Consider the following 22,845-nt stretch of genomic DNA (forward strand, 5'->3'; position numbering starts at 1 on the left):
ACAGCTACTTGGGGGGAACCCCATTACTCCTTACATGTGGGAGTTTAGGAACCACCTATCGACTCCGCTCATGCATTGCTGCCTTTTAGTATTCCTGCTCTGCTGGCTTTGATGTCCCATCCTTTCTAAGTTGATTTCCTCCTGGTTACCCGTATCTAAGGCCTTTTCCTTCCACCTTTCACTCCTCTGCCCTACCACCATCATTTTCCACCTCTGATTAAGTACCCGTCTAATGCTCGCCTTCCATCTCATAAGCTGCCCTTTTCTCGGCTTTCTCGCTGTCCATAGTCCTTTACCCCATACACTTTCCGCCTCTGTCCATTTTCGCCCCTTCTGCCTTCTGGTCTTCAATTATTGGTCTTATTCTGCCTTCTCCTACTTGTTACTTTGTCCCTTCTCCTTTCCAACATTCTCCTAATGTCTCCCAATTTCCTTAGCTCCTGCTTTGCGTCTCTTTCGGGTTTCCTTCTCTCTCCAGTCTATTTCCATGTGCCTTCTTCATCCAGCCACCAGCCCTGTCTCCGACTCGGGAGACAGGGCACTCCTGAAGTTTCACTGTGCGGAAATACTGCAGAGTAACATGAAAATTCCATTACATTCCGTGAAGTTCCCCTAGCGGGCGGAATCGGCACGTCATGCTGAATGTTAGTACTGGGAACTTGTTTTGCAATATAAGAGCAAATTGCACCATGTGGTGCGCGAGAGGGTGCTACTGCTTAAGTAGATGGTCTCCTCGACCGAGGGTGCTACTGCTTCAGTAGATGGTCTCCTCGACTGGCAGCTTTCTCACCGCAAATGTTTGCGACTACCCAACTGCCCACAACCGCGTAAGTAGAGAAAATGTCACTGTTACAATAGAGTGCCTGAAAATCAAGCTTGATTGGTATGACAATTCTTGCTTGCACTCGCCAACTTACCATTGGCGAGTGTACAAAACTGAATTCCGCTGGTGGAGCGGATTTTATTGCCCACCACTATCTCGGACTCACTGCTCCTTCGGTTTCAAATAGACAACAGCATTGGTGAAGGGTTTGTCATTTGACAAAAAAAGCCTTTGTATACGTAAGTAAATTGTAGGGGAGATTTTTGGGAGTAATAACTGAGAATGTTAACTTCATTAAAAATGACCACAGTTTGAGTATTCCACATAAATACGAGACATCACCAGAGGCCACGACCAACACTGCACTAGCCCTGGACAAGAGTAGCGATTGTACTGATTCTGCACAGTTTAGTCCTCGATTGTTTATTCCTTTATGTCTTAAGCTGTGTTGGTCCCAGATTGCTCTTAGAGTGTTTGTGCTCTAAGGAAGCAATAGGTGTTTAAAAAAAAAAAAAAAAAAAAAAGACACGCTGTGTGAACGCACTTAAAATTGCTTCCTTTCATTGTAGGACACAAGCCAACTTCTCACAGAATAATTCGGAACCGGCAAAAGGAATATGCAACCAAGAATGGTACCACATATACAAGGCCTACTTGCACAGTTGCCACGTTTATACCCTAGTATGCAAAGATTCTGGTCTTTAAGGACTTGTTCAGTCCTGAAACTCCTGATCCCACGGTACCTTCACAGGCACCCGGTGAATTGTGCTATTTAGACACAGCATGTATATCTTTCATTAGTATACATATACGAAGAGCATTCCTTGTTAAATCAGCATCTTCACAAATATTAATGGAAAATATGAATATATTTGGAAATTACATTTTTTCCAAAGAGAACAATTATGTCACTCTTAAGTTACCCAACAAGTTTCTCTTGGTGTAAAATCAGAACAGTAGAGTGGTCTCAATGAGTTCACATCTGACTACAGATATCGCAAAAAATACTTTGCTTGATTTCATTAAAATCATAAAAGGGTGGAACAAACTACCTTGTTTCATGAAGTATCAAACAATTGTTCTGGGTTAAAATTGCAATAAACTCATTTGTATAAGTGATAAAATAGTGTTAGGACTGTTCCTATATAATGTCCGGCCCTTCTAAAAAAAGCAAGCTTCTAGAGGAGTTGGTTAAAGCTGTATACTAGTATGCAAATTTCTCCGGGGTATAATAAAGTGCTAGTGCTAAGGGCATATGAACTGTAGAATTTAAATTAGACAGAAGTGGCAATTCTGCCTAGTCAAGCTCAGTTCATCGGTCGTTCTTTTCTAGTTCTTTTGCCGCTAGGTTAAAAAATGTTGCCGCCTTGCAAGGCAATTGGACAGGCAAACCACCCAGACATTTTATAAAGGCAGTTCTGCAGGAACTTATCTGTTCTCTCCTCAGTGTTGGCCATAAGAGTTTTCGGAATGTTTTGTAGCGCTGGACAGATACATAACAAGTGGAGTAGTGACTCTTCTCCATAACCGCAAAGGCAGCATTCCTTTGTCGATCAGGTCCATTTCCATTTTGGGGTAAGGTCTTTCGATGGGAGCATCCAAGTCTCAATAGGGTCAGATTGGGCTAATACTGTTCTGAGAAGTGCTCTAGCGAACATGATTGAGGTTTCAGAGATTTGTAAGAAGGCATCACTGCCCACACGTGTGTATTGAGGGCCAAGGAGGCTTTATCCATTAGGAGCGATTGTAGCTCGTTGGCTAATTGTTTGAACTGAGTAGGCCGATATTGTGAGCCAAGCTTCCTCTAGCTTTAGAGCTGAAAGGGATGGTTTTAAGACTGGATATACTGACTTGCTCAACCTAGATTGCTTTTCAACCTCCTGCCAACAGTGGAAGGCTAAGGTGTTTTCCTCTGCTGCCCTCATTTTCCAGTAGTATTTGGCCAGAATTCTTTGTCTAGTTAGTATCTGTTTTTTTAATCCGTATTCCACTCTTATCTGGGCTTGAGAAATGTAACATGGAATTGAAAATTTCCTAAAAAGGCTAAATTGTGCCGTGTTTAACATTTCTGATCCATACGAAATGGATGGTAGGAATTGTGCTGCTATTACTTTGAATAGATGATTTGTTGAACAATTGCGGAGTTGTTTCTGTAGGTTTTAAATGCAAATAGCAGTTGTTTTGCTTTTACTTGCCCTAAGTCCAGGTGTTGCTTAAAGTGGAGCTGGCAGTCTAGGTCTACCTCCAAATATTTGTATGTATCCACCTGGGACAAAAGGTTGTTTAACATCCAGGTGAATTTAGGGCGGTTTTTGTGGGTACTGGAAAAGCACACTACCTTTGATTTTTGAAAGTGGATTAATAATTGAGCAGAGGTCATATATTCTGCTAGTTCGATTATCAGCCGCTAATAGACTCTAGGTGTTTGCAAGAGTAGGACAACGTTGTCCGCATATTGGAGGCTTAATATTGGGACATTACCCAATTTTGGGTAGTCTCCTTGTGTTGAACAAAGACTGTTCTCTAAATCGGCTTTGTAGATGTTGAATAGGCAGGGAGCCATGAGCAAAGATTGATGATTGCCTCGAGTACATTTGTGGAAGCTCCCCATGATTTCATTATCGCCCATAGCTTGGATCTGGGCACTTTATCGAAGGCAGCTTTAAGATCTGTGAAGCACACAAAGGACATTTGATTTGGCGATAGCTTCAGTGGCCAAGAGGGTGACTACTGATATGTTCATTAAAGGGCCCATCCCTACCCGAAATCCTGTTTGTGGTTTCAGCATTAGATTGGTGTACTGACCTAATCCTCAAGGTCTTCCAACAAGTTTGAAGCGTAGATTTTTGCCTCAACGTCAATGAGTGCTATCTGTCTAATTAGAAGGATCGGAACACGCCCCTGATTTGTATATGGGATGCAAGATGCTTCCACGCCAGGAGTCTGGAATGATTTGGCCACGGGCCCAGTCAGGTCTCAGATGTTTTGATATTCAGTGCCTGCTTGTGTGTAATCTGTAGATGGTATTCCATTGGACAGGACCTCGTTTCCCGAACTTGTGGATGGGATTGGTCCTCTGATTTTTTTGATGGGAGGGTGAGTTTTTCGATGATTGTGTGCAGATTTTAGTGTCTATTTTCTGGATGTTTGTGGGTTTCGGGGCCTTTGGACTTGTTAACTGAATGGCGACCATCCCGATCACTTTTAAAGGTTTGAAGAGGTTTGGCACACTTGGGAGTAACGTCATGTTATATGTGTTTCATTAAGTCATAGTTGAAATGTCAGTTTTTACCTTTTAATAAGTTGTTGTTAGCCCAAAACAGTTTAAAAATGGTTTACTGGCGTGGAGCATTTTCATCCAAAATTGTTCATTGCATGTTCACTTTGCTGCCTTGATTTCTTTTTTTTAAGATCACTTTTCATTTTAGCGGTTATTATAAGGGTCTGTTGTATGGGCTGTGAGCCCTGGGTTCAAATTGATCTTAGGTTGCTTAGGTGTTTCTTTTTTTTTTTTTTCATCCTTAGTTTGGGCGTGCACCAGGCTGCTGCAATGGTTCTGGGGGCTTTATGGCTGGTGGAATGGTTTGAATTGTTTTTATTTAAGTTATTGACAAACGAATCCCAGGCCTCAATACGGCTCTGCTTCCAGTGATGCCAATATCGAGAAACATGTCTCCACGATGGTTGCTATATTATTTTTGTTCCATGTGAGTCGTTTTAAATTGTAGGATTGGGCAGATAGTGTAAGAGCCTTGGCCTGCCCAGACTTTTTTTTTTTTAGAATGATGGTTAAAGTAAATGTTTCCGAATAGTGATCGCTTTCTGCTCTTTCCTTTATTTGGAAGTTTGGAAAAAAAGGAAATAGATCGGGGTGCGCCAGGGTGAAATCTATGGCTGTGCCTGTTTTATTCGTCACTCTAGTGAATGCTGCTGGACTGTCCTGAGAGCCTCGTCCGTTTAGCGTGTACCGTGAAAGTTCGTCCAATAAAACCGCCCATCTCTTGCCCAAGGGGTCACGTCTGCTTGTGTTGCCCTTTCGTGCCTGTATAAAGCCTACTGGGTTTTTTCCCTGACCTTGCAATAAGTTCATATTAAAATCCCCGGACAATATTATGTTTGCCTGTGGATAATGGAGTTTTAGAGTTTTTATTGAGGCGGTGAGCTGCTGGATTGTATACCCCTTTTGCTTGTAGGCTGGATGGATATAGATGTTCAAAATAACAAGTTAGTCGAGAGAAAAGCTACCAGTTTTATACATTGCATCCAGGGGGACTCTAAGTCAAGGACTACCACTTTCCAAGGAATGTCCGTCGAGATGAAGGTAGATAGGCCGCCTGTTACCCTGCTATGCTGTGTATACTTTATGGTTGGATTGAGGTATTCTTTGTAGCCAACAATTGGTGAGTTAATGGTCTGTCAAGTTTCATGGAATAACATTGTCATACTGCAGGATGAACTTTAGAAAATCAACATCTTCGGATATCAAGAAAGATCACCAGTTGAACTGTTGCTAAAAGATCATTTTTGACTAAAGAGAGCAAATCATAACATAGGAACCTCTGTGAATATGCTCTGAGAAGTCATTCACAAGTTATATTGGCAAGTCTCTTTAGAAATACACCTGTAGTTATCAAGAAAAGAAGGGATGTTTACTATTTGCTCAAGAATACTTACTCCCAGTACAGCTTGCTTGGAAGTTCAACATGTAGTTCGATTGTGCTGTTGACTAGGCAGGTCTGGTTACTTTCTCTAACCCAGGTTAAATTTGCTGTCACTATGTCACCTCCTAAACGTATGTTGCAAAAACCTGCGTGAATACAAAATAAATCATGCAAAGCTTATTATTTAAGAAACTAGTTTTACTGTTCTTTAAGTCTCAGTAAGAATTGTATATTTTATATTTAACTACAAAGATGGCTGCAAGCAGCCCGTCAGAATAGTCCTCACTTATCGGCCCCAATAGAAATGGGATCACACAAATTGTAAATTGAGAATTTCCACAACAGTTGACATGCTACTGATAAAAAGCATTTTTACAGTTGAAAATTATTTTCTTTTATGATAAATTTCTCATGAATGATCAATAAGACATTTTGCAATTAAGTTGCGCCAAAGTTATATCTGAAAATCTTGAAATAACTTGCCAGGTTTTACACTGAAACTCAGGAAGCAAAGTAATGCAAAGTACAGATAGTCAGAGTCACAAAGTCATTTCCCACTCATAAATCTACATTTATGGATGAAATTGACTCGGTTTACACATTCAATAGGTTTTACTAATGCATATTTTGCGCCACAGCGTTTTATAATCAGGGCTGGGCCGGAAGCTAAAGCAATCCTGGAACAATGTCCGAACTGGAACCACACTGCAGGAAGTTGTAATTAGAATGGGGCCAAGGGATCATGGTAGGGTCATGGCAACCACACTTGCTCTGAAAGCGGCCACCTTGCTTGCAGCCCAGCTGTTAATTGACAAAAAAAAAAAAAAAAAAGGCACAATGGCCAGGCCAACACTACCTACAATCAAGCAGTATTAAACTACATGCTAAGGGTGTGAGGGGTGGAAAGGACGGATCAAGTTTTTTTTTTTTTTGTGTTTGTAAACATCAACAGACTCGTACGTATGTAGATATTTGCATAGTCAGCAAAGGAGCAAAGAGCTGGAGTAAATTTCCTTCCTGTGTAAACAACTGAGTGGAATTCCCTAGTCTTCCTTCAGGTTACAGGGAAAGGTGTTACTCCAAGGTGAGAAACGTTCTCTATGCATGAAAAAAAACCGTAAAAAGTAAAATACGCATTTGCCCACTAAGTTGCCCTGTCCAAATGCAGAGATGTACAATCACACTGCGTCAGGGAAATTTAAAATTTCATACGCTTCTCAGTAAAAGGTTTGAAAAGCTGCAGCTTTCCAAGTCTACTACTGTAAATATTCGTGAATTCCCAAATGTATACATTTACACCTGTGCATAGAATTATGAGTACGGGTGGACATGTACAGTTTTTTTATGAATCCGGGCCTGACTGGGGTTTTAGCGAGCAAAAGACAACGATTCAAAATTTAATCAGCACCATACTTTGAATAAAAGAACCTTCCTTACTGTTCAGCCTGATATATTATGCAGTTGCCTGCTTCCAGGTTTATTTTTATGAGCCTAGATTGTGGTCCCTCACCTTCATTATCTTCAGACACACTTGCATTGGCCCAAAGTCATCATAAGTGCTGTGCCATCTTCAGCCTACATTGTTCCTATCAATTTCAGAAAACACCTGATCTCACTATGAGCCATTTAACCCTGGACATCTTAAGTTCTTCAGCATTTTTTGCTCACAATTATGAGGGACCCAAAATTGATCTATGCAGTTTATGGTCAACAGAGGGACAGTGAGCATACCAAGCAATATCCATTTTCATTTTGTAAATTGAGGGTATTTTTCTACCACCTCTTTGCAGTGTACATTTGATCTATCCAGGCTTTGAGGTGTACTGGCCCTCATTCTATATAGTCTCACAAAGCATCATGGTGCGATTGTTGACATTTTGGCTCAATCCAAGAAGAAAAGTGGAGAATTGCATCTTATAAAACTCATGCTGTTTATGGGCTCGTTCCATCCCTAATGAAGCGCTCAACGGATTTGGCGGATCCTTGTAGTCAACATCTTCAATGTCACCTACAGTAACCGTCTACAACAGGCAAAAAGCCAAAATGTTAAACTGCACCACACATAATTTAAGCTGCTGCCTCAACTTTTAACTTGTGATCAAACCACATCATCCTGGATAGGAGAGCTGCAATTGATTGCTAATGAAATAAGTCATTGATTTCAATTCTATGTTTGAAACTCAAAATGATCCATGGCAGGCGGGCATGGCTAGCGCCCGTGGATGATGGCGGCTCCTCTGTAGCTCTCCCGGGCGGCACGGAGAATGGAAAGCCCAACGTGACTCCCTGCAGAGATTTTACCCTGAATAATCATGGGTTTCGACTTCGGAACTGGTGGAGATCGTTTTTGATGACTTTGGATGCCTGAATCTGCCTGTGGGTAATCTTTTTTCTCACAAGTGCAGGAAGCGCCGATACTCGGCATTATGGCCACCATTTTAGGTTAATGCTGACGGAGCTCCGCTCCTAGCGTCCCTCGGCTGGTTTACGGTATTGGCAGCTTGCTTGCGTGTTTTCTCCATTGTTCAGCCTCCTGGTTGCCACGCTGTGCTCACTTGACTTTTTCAAGCGACTTCGCTTCTGCTAGCGCGTTTTTCGAGCGCTTTGGATTTCCTGTCATATGTGGCTGTTCACTCACAGTGCTGTTGCAGTGAAGCTGAGGGTTACTTTGAAGCAGCTTTCTTCTGCACTTAAGCAAGTATGGGCCACACACTATTTATACTCCTCTGTAACACGCCTTTATTTAATCCATGACTGCATTGCATGAGGTGTTATCTTCTGAACTTGCGGCCGCCATTTTGTGAAGCTGCTGACGGAGCCATACTCCTAGCAGTTTTGCAGTGGCTGATTTCTTCATACTTCTGGATGCCATCAACACTTTATTGCAGTTCATTTTTCTTCAAGTTGGTGAAACTACCCGTTTGATTCATATGTGGTTAAATTTTGTTTATGTACCAAATGCTCGTAACGCATCCTCTTAAATAGCGCTTTTATTATTGTGATATTCATTTCTTTTCTCAAGAATTGTTGTTTTTACACCTAGAAGTAATCCTTTCTTCATTTCTTGTCATGTTTACCAGACTGTGGTTCCACCATACTTCAAACTTAGTTTCAGATTTACTCATACATATGTTTTTACTCTACGGATTTTATTAACCTCTCACATTAACTAGCTATATTGCTTGCTCTGCTGCTGGGATGTTTTGTCTTTTTGATATAAATTGCTGTACTGCTATTGGACCTCTTTATGTGCCTCATATAGTAGTAACTCTTGTTTGTGGCACTTAGCCTTACTGCACTTCCCTGTACACAATTTAGTTTAATAGCTTCATTCTGATGACGCCCTTGTCTTAATGCCTCAACATTATTATTGTATATGGTCATGTCTCATGCATATTTAGTTTTTCAGCCATATTAGGAACCTTATATTGTTGTTTACCTGTTCTGATATATTCTAGTTGTATTTGTCATTTATTCTACGGGTAGAACATAAAGAACTACGCAAGCCTTCTCCATCTTCTCGCAAATCTCTCCTTCACACGGGTTCTAGATATCAGTGTCTAGAGAGGAGGACTCTTCTGATCCCTCTGTTAAAAGTTCCTCCTCTGCTTCAGCTCCACAAACAAGTGGCGCCATCAAGGGTTCAATCAAAAGACTAAAAAAAGACCCACCTTCTCCTCCCAAACAAACCTCACCAGTAACAATGGATATCCTTTTAGAGGAAATCAGGGCTTTACGCCCTTTTATTGAAGAAACTAAAACTACTTGAGGAAACCAAAACTACTCTTCAGCTGTTATCCGACAAGTGGTCGAATATTGATGGCCGTGTAACCCTTCTGGAACAAACTGTTGATACTCTTACTTCCTCTGTTGCCAAAGTTGATCCACTATGTGTCCAAGTCGCTACACTCAATAAACAAATTGAGAACTTGGAGAACAGAAATAGGAGGAACAATCTTTGTATTTATGGCCTGGCGGAAAATTCAGAGGGGTCTGATGCCCTTTCAAATCCTTTTTGCCGAAAATTCTCCAGCTGCCAGACACCACTAATCTCAATATACAAAGAGCTCATCGTTTAGGTCCTCCTCCTACTGGGTTCTCTACTACTCACGTTAAAAGGCCGAGGGGTGTTATCCTCTACTTCATAGAATATACAGATTTACTTAGTTTTATCTGCAGCCAAAGCTCTCCCTCGACTTACCTGGTCTGGTAGTCAGCTTTTTTTCTCACAGGATTATGCTAAATCCACTGCTGACCGGCGTAAAGAATTCCTTTCACTTAGACCACAGCTACGTTCTATGGGAGCGAGATATGGACTTTTTCATCCCTGCCTTTTCAAGGTGACTTTCAACAACAAAACTACTTATGATGATCCACTGAAACTAAAGAGTTTTCTGTACTCACATGATACCAACAGAATGGACATTGCTGCTCCTTCAAGTTCCCAATAATTGGTTTTCACTCACCTATCTCATGTTAATGCTTTTTTGCTATGTTCCTTGTTGGTTTTCATGATTGTTATACTTGTACAGTTTTCCTAGCTACTCGTTTGTCGTTCTTCTTTGTTCTTAATATTTAACATTTATCCTTTCTCTCCCTTTGCACAGATCTCTTCATACACATCGTCACCCACCTTCACGTCCTTGGAGTTCGTAGCAGTTGTTTTCCTTTTCTGACTTCCCTTTGGAGCTTATGACCAGTCATTGTTTTATGTGGCCTCCATCCTCCCCTCCTTCTGTTTGTTCTCGATATTATGTAAGTTTTTTGCTCTTCTTCTGTTATTATTTTCTTACATTTCTTTCTCTTTCTTCTTTAAACTCCTCAGCTCCTCTCTTCCCCTCTGGCTTTGTTTCTCTTCAGCATATTTTATGTTCTTTCTCCTTGTTTGTCTTTTCATTTTCATTCTTTGTTGCTTATGTTTTCACTATATTTTTTTTCATTCTCCCCTTTTTTCTTCATCATGTAACTGGCTTTTACCTTATTTTTTATGAAATCATCTTCTTTATTTTTTGGTATCTCTTATCAATATGCCTATATGGTTTAAATGTATTACTTTTTCATGATTATCTTCCAACTGGTTTTTTGGTTTGCTTTTCTAACATTGTTTTATGCCTCTGAAAATATTTTCTTGGAATGTTAGAGGTTTACATTCACCAATTAAAAGACAAAGTATTGTCCCATTTGACCAAACTCAACGCAGATATAGCCTGTGTACAGGAATCACATCTATCAGCAGATGAATCTGCTAAACTGAGAAGGGGTTGGGTGGGTGAAGTGTATTTTTCCCCGGGTGACGGTAAACGTAACGGCGTTTTGATTCTTTTTAGGAAATCTTTTCCAATCCAGTCAGTAACGCATTTTGCTGATACTTCAGGCAGATGGGTGTTAGTTAATTTTATTCTAGACAATGTTCCTATTTCCATTTTAAAGGTGTATGCTCCAACTAGTGGTGATCCCTCTTTCTGGACCTCTTTAGCTCCACTAATCGCCCAACACTATGTTGATAATTTTATTCTAGTGGGCGATTGCAATGAGGTTTTTGACCCTTTTTTGGATAGACATTCAGCTAGCGCTTACACTCCACATAAGTCACAAAAGTCTTTTACACAGCTCATTGCACAATACAAGCTTACTGATGCCTGGAGACTCTGCAATCCCACTTTGCGAGAATATTCTCTTTTCACCCCCTCACCAAACTCAATCCCGACTAGATTATTTTTTTATTTCACATAGCCTTACCCAGTCCCTTATCTCTTCTGACATCGGCTCCATCTTAATTTTGGATCATGCCCCAGTCTCCATTTCTTTGGATGCATTACAAAAGCCTACATCCATTACAAAAATGGCGTTTTAACAATGCTCTCCTTCTCGATGCGCAATTTGTCTCTTCTTTTACATCCTTTTTCCACGAATATTTTCTGTTCAATCATACGGATGATGTTCCATTCCCTGTAATCTGGGATGCCTTCAAAGCATCAGCCAGAGAATATCATTAATTACGTTTCTCGTAAGCGAAAAAAAGCCCAACAAGCCACCAATGCTCTACTTTCCAAAATTAAACAACTAGAACACTTATACTATTCGTCTAAATCAAAAGATTGCTTTAATGACCTAATTTCTGCCAAACTCCAATTTAACAAAGATTCCACATTTAATGCCTCCAATTTGCTCTTAAAATCTAGCGGCAAGTTCTATGGTGGGCAGAATAAGGCTGGAAAATTGTTGGCTAATTATTTAAAGGTGAAACAAAACAAAGTCAACATTGAATCTATTTACGGTCTTGACGGGTCACTGAAACACAAAAGCGAAGACATCTTACAAGAATTCTTACATTTCTATGAAACATTGTATTCCTCTGAACCATCTTCGTCTGAACAGTCCACCTCCCAATTTCTGTCAAACGTCTCTTCTCCTTTTGATACTCCACCGGACCTTTCTTCTTTAGAATTCGATCTTACACATAGGGATCTCCTCCAGGCTCTTCATACTCTCACACATGAGAAAGCTCCGTGGCCGGACGGCTTTTCTGTTGAATTCTTTTCATGTTTTTCAAAATTGCTTGTCCCCAAATTACATTTGCTTATCTCTACCTTTCTTCAAACTGGTTCCGCTTCTGTCTCCTTTTCTGATGCACTTATTTGTATTATCCCGAAACCGGGCAAAGATCCACAGTATTGTAAAAATTATCGCCCTATTTCTCTAGTAAATATTGATTATAAGATTTTTTCCAAAGCATTAGCTTTGCGTTTAGAATCTTTACTGCCTGAGCTTTTGGGGAAAAAACAGACCGGCTTTATTAAAGGTAGACTGTTGTCGGATAATACTAGATTATTTTTTGATATCCTTTCCAAGACCTCACACTATTCTCACTCTCTCGCAGCCATAGCTTTGGATGCGGAAAAAGCTTTTGATCGGGTTGAATGGCCTTATCTGTTTAAAACTCTGAAGTGGTTTGGTTTTGGTCCGAAAATTTCCTCACTGATTTCCCTCCTTTATTGTCGTCCTAGAGCAGCAATTTCGGCAAATGGGGGCTTGTCTTCCTATTTTTCACTGGGGAGAAGGGTTAGACAGGGTTGCCCACTTTCACCTTTTCTGTTTAATCTTGCTTTAGAACCTTTCCTTTTACGAATGCGTCAGAATGATAATATACATGGTTTTAACTTTCATAATTCTGACATTAAAATGGCAGCTTATGCTGATGGTTTTATTATTCTTCTCCCAACCAGATACCTCCTTTCCAGCATTTTTAGACGAAGTTCATTCTTTTGCTCAAGTATCGGGCTATAAACTAAATAAAGATAAGTGCGAAATCTTACCACTCACTAAAGTGACTTTCAAGGATGACTTTTCTACTTCAGGTTTTACTTGGAGCCCCAATTCTATCAAATATTTGGGCCTCAATTTTCACTCCTCTCTTTCGGGTACAATCACTAAGTGTATGGATGATTGCGTACAAAAGCTAACCCCTCTCACTAATAAATGGCATCCTCTCCATTTGTCGTGGTGTGGAAGATTAGACACAATCAAGATGATGCTCTCCCATGGTTTTATTCACAATATCCAACATACCACTTGCTATCCCCTTGAAATATTTCAAGAAAATTAACTCTATTCTATCTTCCTTTCTGTGGGGACATAAAAAATCTTGTATGTCTTTGTTTAAGCTAATGCGCTCTAAAAGATAGGGTGGGGTGAACTTTCCAAACTTTTCCTTATATCACAAATCTTTTCTTTTACATCAAATCTCACTGGATTGAAGATTCCTCATTATCCTCTCCTTTGGTTAACCTTGGAAAATTCTCTCATTTCCCCCTTTTCCTTCAAAGAATATCTTATGTTTTCTCGTAGACCTCAGTCTTTATCAACTCCTATTCTTAAATATACCTCCCAAATTTTTCCTTGTTTGCCTGTTTCATCCTTTTTTGATCAACCTATTTGGCATAACACGTCTATTTTAATTAACAATAGACCAATCTTTTGGAAATCCTGGAGAACGCGTGGCCTTATTTGGGTGCGCCAATTGTTTCACCATACTCAGATCATTACCTTTGATTTAGCTGCCACTTCTTTCAATCTGCCTCTTACTTTGAGCCAAATACTAGCCATTGACACACGCGCTACAACAGGCCTACGATGCTCATCTTGCTGTTCCTCCTTCATCAACTCACACGCCCTCTGATGCACCCTCGTTGAATTCTTTACTTCTTAAGCACTCCAAAGCTTCCAAGATATACGCTTTTCTTCACACTATATCCTCCCCCCGCATTAAAACCACGATAGAGAAAGATTGGGAAAAAGATCTTGCAACCTCTTGGCCCATTGATTTATGGGACAAGTTGTGGTTGAAGATTCGTAGATCCTCCAGGGCTGCCAACACTACTCAAACACTATTTATTTATAATCGTTTATTGTTTTCACCACTCACCCTCAGCAATCACTTCTCAAATGCCTCTGACAAGTGTTGGTCCTGCTCCTTACCATGTGCAGATCTTTTTCATATGCTTTTCAGCTGTCACCTTATTCTTAGTTTATGGACGCAGGTTTGGTCTCAAATTAATAAGATTTTTTCTTCCACTCATCCCTTTTCTTTTTCTCACATTTTTTAGAGAGTCTCTCCTATTTGGGATCATTGCACCTGTAACGTTAGAATAATTGACTTGCTACTAGCAGTAGCATTTCAGCAAATAACTAAAAATTGGAAGGATTATACCAAATTATCTTATAAAGCTTGGTGGTATGCTGTTTGTTACAATCACAGACTAGACACAACTTTTGTTTATCCCTTAACCTTAGCTTTAAAATGAAGAGAACTATGGAGTCCAGTTAGTTTTTTTTTACTTAATGCTCGTACCCCTGTCCTTACCCCCGTTACAGCAAGAAGTCCTTAAACCTCCATGACTTCCTGTTCTTTGTTAAACATACTACTTTCTCTTTCTTTTTTAACTTTTCTTATGCTTGTAATGTATATCTCATTTCCCTTTTTCATGCCTTATTTTATACCAATTGCCAGTCTTTGCTTATCATTATTCTCAATTTTTGATGTCTCCTATTATAGCTTATGTTATTGCCATTACTTAACCTGATATATGCTTTTGTTTGTTACCTTTTTCTTATTTTGGTCTTATTTTGTAACATTTGAGCATTTTCTCCCAATAAAATTTTTCTGACCTTAAAAAAAAAAAAAAATATCCATGGCAAGTTGTCCTACAACATTACCAGAGTGCTGACACATTAACTCCTTACAAGAAGCCTAAGGACAGTCTCCTAAATCTAGCACGATTTTTCATGCCTATTACATGAATTTTGAATGCAGATCCACGGATTTGCAACATTCTTTCTCTGGAGCTCCCTTCCTGCTATACCTCATTCTAAAATCCATCTATATGAAATTCAAAAGACTGCTGAATACCAACTTGCTTTGTATCCTTACAGAACTTCCATGCACTGACAGCTTCGCGAATAACACAAACACAGTTAAACATGTTAATTATTTTAGTATAAATGTATGTATGAGACCTAATAGCATGAACCTAGCTGGAAAGCAAAATAAGACTCCGAAGAAAAAAACAGATTACAGGCAGGAAGCACCATATGGGTGAATTATTTTTTCTACTGTTTACAAAGTTATAAAGGGAGTTATGGGGCTAGCACTGTTTAATCTCTCTGTGCTTGGGATTGTGAAGCCATTACACAGGGGGTGCTCTTTCAAAAAAACAAAAACAAATGTAAAGTGCTAGAATTTTTAAGATTAAGACTTTAAAAAATAAAAATGTTACTTAACAAGCTTGTGCATATACATAAAACAAGAAATTAACAAACATTCACAGTTACATGGCGTGCAAGGCAAAGCTACACAAACCCCCAACACAATGCATGGACACATTATAATGGACTTCAGCATAACCTATGAATCAAAAAATTGCTTCAATGCATAAACAGTGTAAAGATTTTAGGTGCTGTGGGCAAAACAGTTCTGCCTGCTGTAGGGGTCCCAATACTTAAAAAAAAAAAAAGCAATTTTTCCAGTACTTTTACTTATTTTATTTTTAAAACTGGTGATTTGGGGAGAGCTGGATCTGAATGAAGGGTCAGGGGTTACTAGTGCCAGGAGAAGGATTCAATTTAGACACTAAGGGCCCAATGCAGAAAGGTAAATTGGCGGTATCCTGAAGGTTACAACCAAATTTTACTTTTCTACAACTGCTAGGAATTCACATAAGAATTTCCAGTAGGCACAAGCCATTTTGCAGGGGCAGAAATATTCACCATGAGCGGAGATTTACACAATCATAAATCCCACTAGTGGCCAGCCGGTATTTCAAGACATAGCTTGCCTTGAAAGTTTGATAAAGCCCACTTACATCGAAGTTTTTTGCCATTCCCAAATTTCGATCCATTTTTTCCATCCTGAGAAAGGTCAGAGATTTACTCCAGGAAAGGACTGGTGCAACTCCCCTCCAAAGATGGGAAGCAGATCAGATTACCCCCAAATTTGATGGGTTGTCATGGAAGGGGTTTCATCATAGGAAAAAATAACAAAGAAACCAAAAATATGCATTTGCAGAGGGAAATCCATGCCTTCTGTGCAGAGGTGTTCACCAAAGAGAACCCCATGGAGAGGGAATGGATTATCACATAAGAAATGCAACGATTTCCCGTGGAATCTGCATGGAAACCCGAGTCAGGTGCATCTTTCCTTACAAATACTTCAAGGAGTTGGTGAATTCCAAAAAGTAGCAAGTCTGCAGCTGCACGTCAATATAAATCTGTGGGTGCAGAATTACAGTTTTCTTCATGAACAGGGCCGCAAATACATTCCAATTCCAAAAATGTCTTACATAGAATTCTATTCAGCTTCCTTCTTAAATTACACCAAATGTAATTTGAAAAAAAAGATACGATATTGCTCTAATATATATCAATCATTTAGTTTACTAAAGCTACAACACAGAAAATATAAGTCATAGAAAAACAAGACAATGTCAAAATGACAAACCTACCTTTGGGTGTTTTACTGCATATGGTATCGTTCAGACCTTCCCACATAGAGCAGTCAGACCACGGAAGTACACTGGTGAACGAGGCAAAGATATAATAAAGACTGTAGGCGATTATGACATTATAATAAATAGTCACTAGAGCTGAAATAAGGACCATCGTCACTCCCACACCTGCAAAGAAAAACACAAAGAAGGAACAAAGTTACAACAAGGTGGAGGGCAAAATAAGTTAACTGTCAAGGTTTCAGGCAGGTTTACTTAATCATACAGTAAAATACTTTGCTGTATGGTAGAATCACTGACAAAATAGACATAATATTTAAGTTCATAACCACATATATTCAAAATAATTCCTAGCAAACAAAAGCCCAGACTTTGTTTTCAGTGGTTCCGTGTCGCTGTTAAAGTGCTCTTTGAAATACTTTCAACTGTGTTTTAGCTGATGTGGTGGTACTTTTAAAATTTCCAGTACAGAATCAACTATGTGTGCTACTACCTATGTGAAAATATGCACATAGTATTTACTCTGGTTGTCAACGACTAAAGAGGTTCCTAGTTTGGAAATGCTATAAGTACATAGCTTCAAGTTTGCATCTTGCCACATTATGTGATTTTAGAAAAACAATTTAATGGAATACCATTACTAATAAACCAGGTCATCTAGACGGTTTAATAGACGTTTTCAGGATGAATGGCATTTACCATTTAATAGAAGCCAATTCATAGAAAGCCCTTCTTCAAAATTTACTTCTGCATACCTATTTTTAAAGTGTAGAAGAAAGGACTGAGGTCTTACTATCAGAAACTTATTAGCCAAAGGATTTTTTTTTAGTCATTTATGTCAGGGGAAATTTCAAATCAATATCTTTTACCTGTCAAGCAATTACTTTGGATATTTTTAATTCACTGAACACTCGCCGCACCGAGAAGCATTCATCTCTGCTCCCTAAAAAGGTCTCCCCACGCATAAACTACACCCATCTGACACCTAAACTCCAACCATTTCTGAACCCGACAGCCCTTTACACTGCTAAACTCTACCCATCTCTTAACCTAAACCCCTCTCAATACCACTAACCTCCACCCATTTCTGAACGCTAAAAATAAACCTATGCTAAACCCCACCCATCCCTGATCCCCAAAAATCCAACATCACCTCAAAACACCACTCATCCCTGAACCCTAAGAAACAAATAAGAATAATAAATCCGAATTTGTAAAGCGCAAACTACTCACCCTTACGGGTCTCAAGGCGCTGGGGGCCGTTGTGGAACTTAAGTGAGCTATTGCCCAGAGTCACATGGGGCGGAGCTGCCACCGTAGCCGGGGATCAAACCGTGAACCCTGTGCTCCGAAGTCAGCTGCCCTGGCCACTGCACCACACCTCTCCAAACTCACCACTGCCTGAAAAATCCCATTACCGACCCCTAAAGCCCTCACCACCCCTAAATTCCCACATTCCTGAAGTCTAAAAACACTTTCTACATTTAAATTCCACCCATTCCTAAACACTAAAAACCATTCCCCACTCCAAAACTCTACACATCACTGAATCTTAAAAACATTCACCAGCCCTAAACTCCACTTATACCCGATTTCTGAAATACCCTTACCAGCCTTAAACCCCAGCCACCCCTGACCCCAAAACTCAAAAAAATAAAATCTCATCGTCCCTGAACAGCACCCATTTTTGAACAAAAAAAACCCTCACTACCCCCAATATTCACCAAAGAGTGTGATTTAGGGTGATTCCTTAAAGTTATCTTTCCTTTAAAATTTTCCTTTCATTTGTGATTGATTTTTATTTCCGTAAATTTGGTTTTCCATGATTTGGTTTTCACCAGTGTGGTTTCTCAGTTTGCGATTCATTCACATACATCTTAACACTATCATGTGAGCCCCAACAGAGTGATAAACACTTCATTAAACAAAAAATAATCAGGTACTTGTGACTGCAACCTCATCCCTCACCTGTAAAAAGGAAGCAACTGTTTTGAAACAGAATGAAAACCTACTTGATTTTGAGATGCTGTAGCAACAAAGAACACATTGTTCATGAATACATGCAGCCTAGTGCACAGGGAAGTGAATGATTCTAAAGCAGTCCTCTTCAGGATCATATCTCTCAGAAGTATTCTAGCACACTAGGTCTTCATGACAATCCTATACTATTCACTGGCAGCCGTTTCAGGAATAAGACGGCGCAATATCGGAGGTGGAACTGTAATGAGATTTGTTTCAGGTCCTGTATACGAATTTCCTGGATAGATATCAACCGACACTGAGCCAATCAAAATACAGAACACTGCAAATGTAAAGCTCTACAAGTAAAAAAAAAAAAAAAAGAAACATTGTTATGGTTTAGCTTGCTGCATTATTAGACAAGGGCTCTGTGCCTGGAAGATGTGTCTAAGGGATGAATCATAGCAACACATGGGGACATATTAGTTAGGAGGGGTGACTGCCTGGATAAGACAGCAGCAGAGAGGAGAGATTCATAGCCGCCTGTCGCCTACCTAAAACAAAGTCCATCATAACACCACCCTGACGCAAAAAAGTCCTAAACCCCAAATGTGGAAAGAGAATGGACAACCCTCCACATTCCCCTCTATCTTCAGCTAGAGCTTCTCACCAACAGAAAACATTTTAAATCCTAGACACTCATCACACAAACCCACTTAGGATATCAAGATTTCTATCAGAAAGAGGCAAACCCTGTTCAGTATTTGAGCTGTACTATCTGAAAATAAAACCACTCAAAGAAATATTGGGTTAAAGGAATTCACTTTACACACGCCAGGTGCAAAAATAGAAGCTCTTGACTGCGCTGCAACAGCAAAGCCCACCATGATACAGCCCCCTAGGCTTTGTTTGTAGGACCTACAGGTTGAAGGCAGGTATTTTAGGTATTGCAAATCGCTAGGTTATATTACAGCTATATTGAACGCTGTACGTATCATTAAAAGTGATCTGTCCCAACAGACCAGCTACAATCAACCAATGAGGGAATTCAAAAGACATGTTTAACAGTACAATTCTCTGTAAGTAAGCATTGCAAAACATGACACGAAAGTAATGAAATGATGCGTCATGATCTGATAAGTGAATAATAAAAATATCAAGACATATGGACGAGAGATGCACGCAGATTTTGGGCAATAGTTAGCACGGGGTCAGGAGAGCCTAGATCTGCATTAGAACCCAATATGGAGGCGGGGGTCTGGGAGCTCCATTTCAAGACCTTATATGCGGCAGTCACAGGTCTAGAAAGTCCACTGGCACACACACCTAGCTTGGGGGTACAAGATGACCATGAGTGTACAGTGGAGGAGGTCTACACTGCCATAGGGAAGTTGGCCATGGGTAAGGCTCCTGGCTTAGATAGACTCCCCGGTGATTTATTTAGGGATCATCCGCCGATCTGGGCCCCTTACCTATGTGCCCTTTTCAACGCAATTCTGCGAGGTATGAAGGTACCTGGTACTTGGCTGGGAGCAGAGATTGTCCCAATCTTCAAGAAGGGCTCTCCTCGGCTTCCAACCAACTACAGGCCTATTAGCCTCATTGACGTTCCCCAAAACATCTTCTCCCGTCTAATCTTGGACCGCTTACAGGAGTGGATCGAGGAGTACGATCTCCTCAGTCCTTATCAGGCCGGATATAGGAGAACACATCGACCATGGACCAGATTTTCCGTCTTATGATGTTATTCTGGATGACGGTAACTCTAGAGGGTGGCAGCCTCTACATGGTCTTTGTGGACCTCCGGTCCGTGTTCGATTTAGTACCCAGGGCCAAACTGTGGGCGGTGCTTTTGGAAATGGGAGTTCCCAACGCAATACCGACGGTGCTGATTAGGCTACATGCACAAAACAGTTGTGGGAGGGAGGGGGTGGTGTCGTCCCGGTTTCCAGGGGGGGGAGGGGGAGGGGGTCAGGCAGGGGTGCGTTTTGGCACCAACCCTGTTCTGCCTCTATGTGAATGGCGTTATATCGCATCTGGACGCGGTTCCCAATAACGATGCACCCAGATTGGCAGGCAGGAGGGTGCCGGTGATAATGTTTGCCGACGACACCCTCCTGCTCTCCAAGTCCCCTATGGGGATCCAACGAGTGGACGGCTTTACAGACTTTTGCCGATGCCGCGGACTGGAAATCAATGCTGATAAGACTAAATTTATGATTTTCAGCCCCCCGGCATCGACCCGCCCAACACCGATTCTGGGTTCGGTTAGACTGGAGAGGGTACAGACTTTTCAATATCTAGGGGTAACGATCAACGAAAATCTTTCCTGGGGCCCCCAACAGGCGAAATCACAACTTAAACTCTCCCAATTAGTGGGCAGTATCCTCAAAAGGTCTAATACATCTACAATCAAGCCAGGGAGCCCCGCACTGGATATTTACAAAGTGAAGGCGAGGGCATCGGCTCTTTATGGTGGGAAACTCTGGGGGTACACCTGTAGGCCCGAAATTCTTAATGTAGAGAACAAGTTTATGAGGCAGCTACTTGCACTCCCCCAAAGTACACCCCTCCTTCCGCTGAGATTGGACTTAGGACTGAGTTTTATCCCGGATGAGGTAGCTCTGAAACCTCTTAGGTTTTGGCGCAGGCTATGGATAACTCCAGAATTGTGCAATTATAGGCTTGAATTAAAGGATGTGTTGAACCATGGTAGTGCAGCGAAAATCCTCTGGCTTGCATTTGTGAAAAAGGAACTGGGGAAAATGGTACTATCGGACCTCTGGTATGAGCCAGAACAGGCATGCAGGGGGGTTTCATGCAAAACGCTTGCAAAGTCCTTCATGGACTGCAAACAAAACATATGGTTGCATGACTCCAAAGCTGGCCCTCTGACAACAACTTTAACACTTAACACTCGTATGCTTTCGAGGAGTTTTTGAATTTCATTTACCCAGTTGGAGCTAGGAAGTTATACAGCCAATGGAGATTCGCAACACTACCATGAAGGGCATTCACAAGTAAGTGGTCTGCACCAACGAGCAACTCTTGCCCTGGATGTGGTGCGATTAAGGAGGATGAACTACACATGCTCTTTTTTTGCGCTGCCTACAGAAAAGCCAGAAAGTACTGGTTGGTACCCTTGTGCAGGAACATGGGCTTTGATAAATGTTTTGTTGCAATGAGAGTTCTTAAAACTGACTTCACCGCACATAGTTTTCGCACTCTCAAAGTTCCTGCTAGCTATGTGGTCCAAGAGATGTTCTCTCATCACAGCGGCACCCAGGGGTGATTGTATATCATGATTGCATACCCTGCTTGTTAATCCGATTTTATGAAATGTTTATTTTATCTCTTGTGGTTTTACACATTTAACCGTTTTAACTGTAATCTTTTATGACTGAAAAAATGTCGAAATAAAGATCAAATGATGATGATGAATATTAAAAATATCAAGACGACATATGACATAACATCTAATTTCTGTTAGTAGACAAGAAGCTCCAGAGTATAAAGCTAACAGAAAACTCTTAAGTTAATCAACATATAGATACTTGGAGAGGAAGTCCCCACCATCCCAGGGCCTTCTGTCTGCTAAAAGACACCATGACAAAATAACCAATGTAAGCCCATGGCCACCATGTTTTCCAGTCTGTCTCCTCAGTACATCGGCAAAATGTTAACTCTGACCCTACAGATGTCGAATAGTGTTTGGGATATCAGTAGTAACCGACTATTTATAATTAGAAAAACAAACCCAGGCAGGACTACAGGACACTACTCTGAGTACTGCAAGGATGCTTCAGGGGCTATAGTGACAGCTGCTGACTATTTGGACATTTGATTTTTTAATGAAAAGGGCGCGCATTTCGCGATAAAGCCCTTCTGATAACATGTAACTTTTTTTATTTCCATGCCAGTTTTAAAGTTACACAACCAAAGTTGAGTTTATAGTGTCCATTATTTGCAATTGTGCTGATATTTGCTGTCAATCTGCGAAAGATGTGTGGACTGGATTTTTATAAACTTCAGTAACACAGTCAAAGACAGCATTTGGTTTATAGGTGTGCACTCAGTAAGTCAGTCCTTCACATATTAATTTTTTCATCTAAACTCGATGAGCCGCTGATGAAACCAGGTCTCTTGTTATGACATCTTCCTTCACCACAGTTTAATAGTTTCAGTGCCAACCTGGATTACTTTATCATCTTGGTTAATCCAGTGCCAGAAAACAAAAACGACAAAAATACTCACCTTCAAATGCTGGAAGCATTTTCCACACGGAAACAGGCCCTAAACTGGCAAACTGTCCCAAGGAACATTCCAAGAAAAATAAGGGGAGTCCAGCAAGAGCCAGCATGACTGCGTATGGAATGAGAAATGCACCTGAAAAATACAA

At 40.6% G+C, this 22,845-nt stretch overlaps 1 protein-coding gene across 3 annotated transcripts in view; it reads right to left on the reverse strand.

The window, feature by feature from the left end:
• The window catches only part of LOC146829240 (sodium- and chloride-dependent neutral and basic amino acid transporter B(0+)-like), a 190,977-nt gene that overhangs the window by 86,923 nt on the left and 81,209 nt on the right, over nucleotides 1-22,845 (reverse strand). For all 3 annotated transcript variants that reach the window (XM_085607867.1, XM_085607869.1, XM_085607868.1), the window contains 3 exons: nucleotides 22,701-22,832; nucleotides 16,485-16,655; nucleotides 5,498-5,630 (listed from right to left, as the gene is read on the reverse strand). In XM_085607867.1, coding sequence (XP_085463993.1) covers nucleotides 5,498-5,630; nucleotides 16,485-16,655; nucleotides 22,701-22,832 — 436 coding nt within the window. The remainder of the gene's footprint in view (nucleotides 1-5,497; nucleotides 5,631-16,484; nucleotides 16,656-22,700; nucleotides 22,833-22,845) is intronic.

Source organism: Triturus cristatus, chromosome 5_2 (genome assembly GCF_964204655.1).
Source record: "Triturus cristatus chromosome 5_2, aTriCri1.1, whole genome shotgun sequence".
In the NCBI taxonomy this organism is placed as follows: Eukaryota; Metazoa; Chordata; class Amphibia; order Caudata; family Salamandridae; genus Triturus; species Triturus cristatus.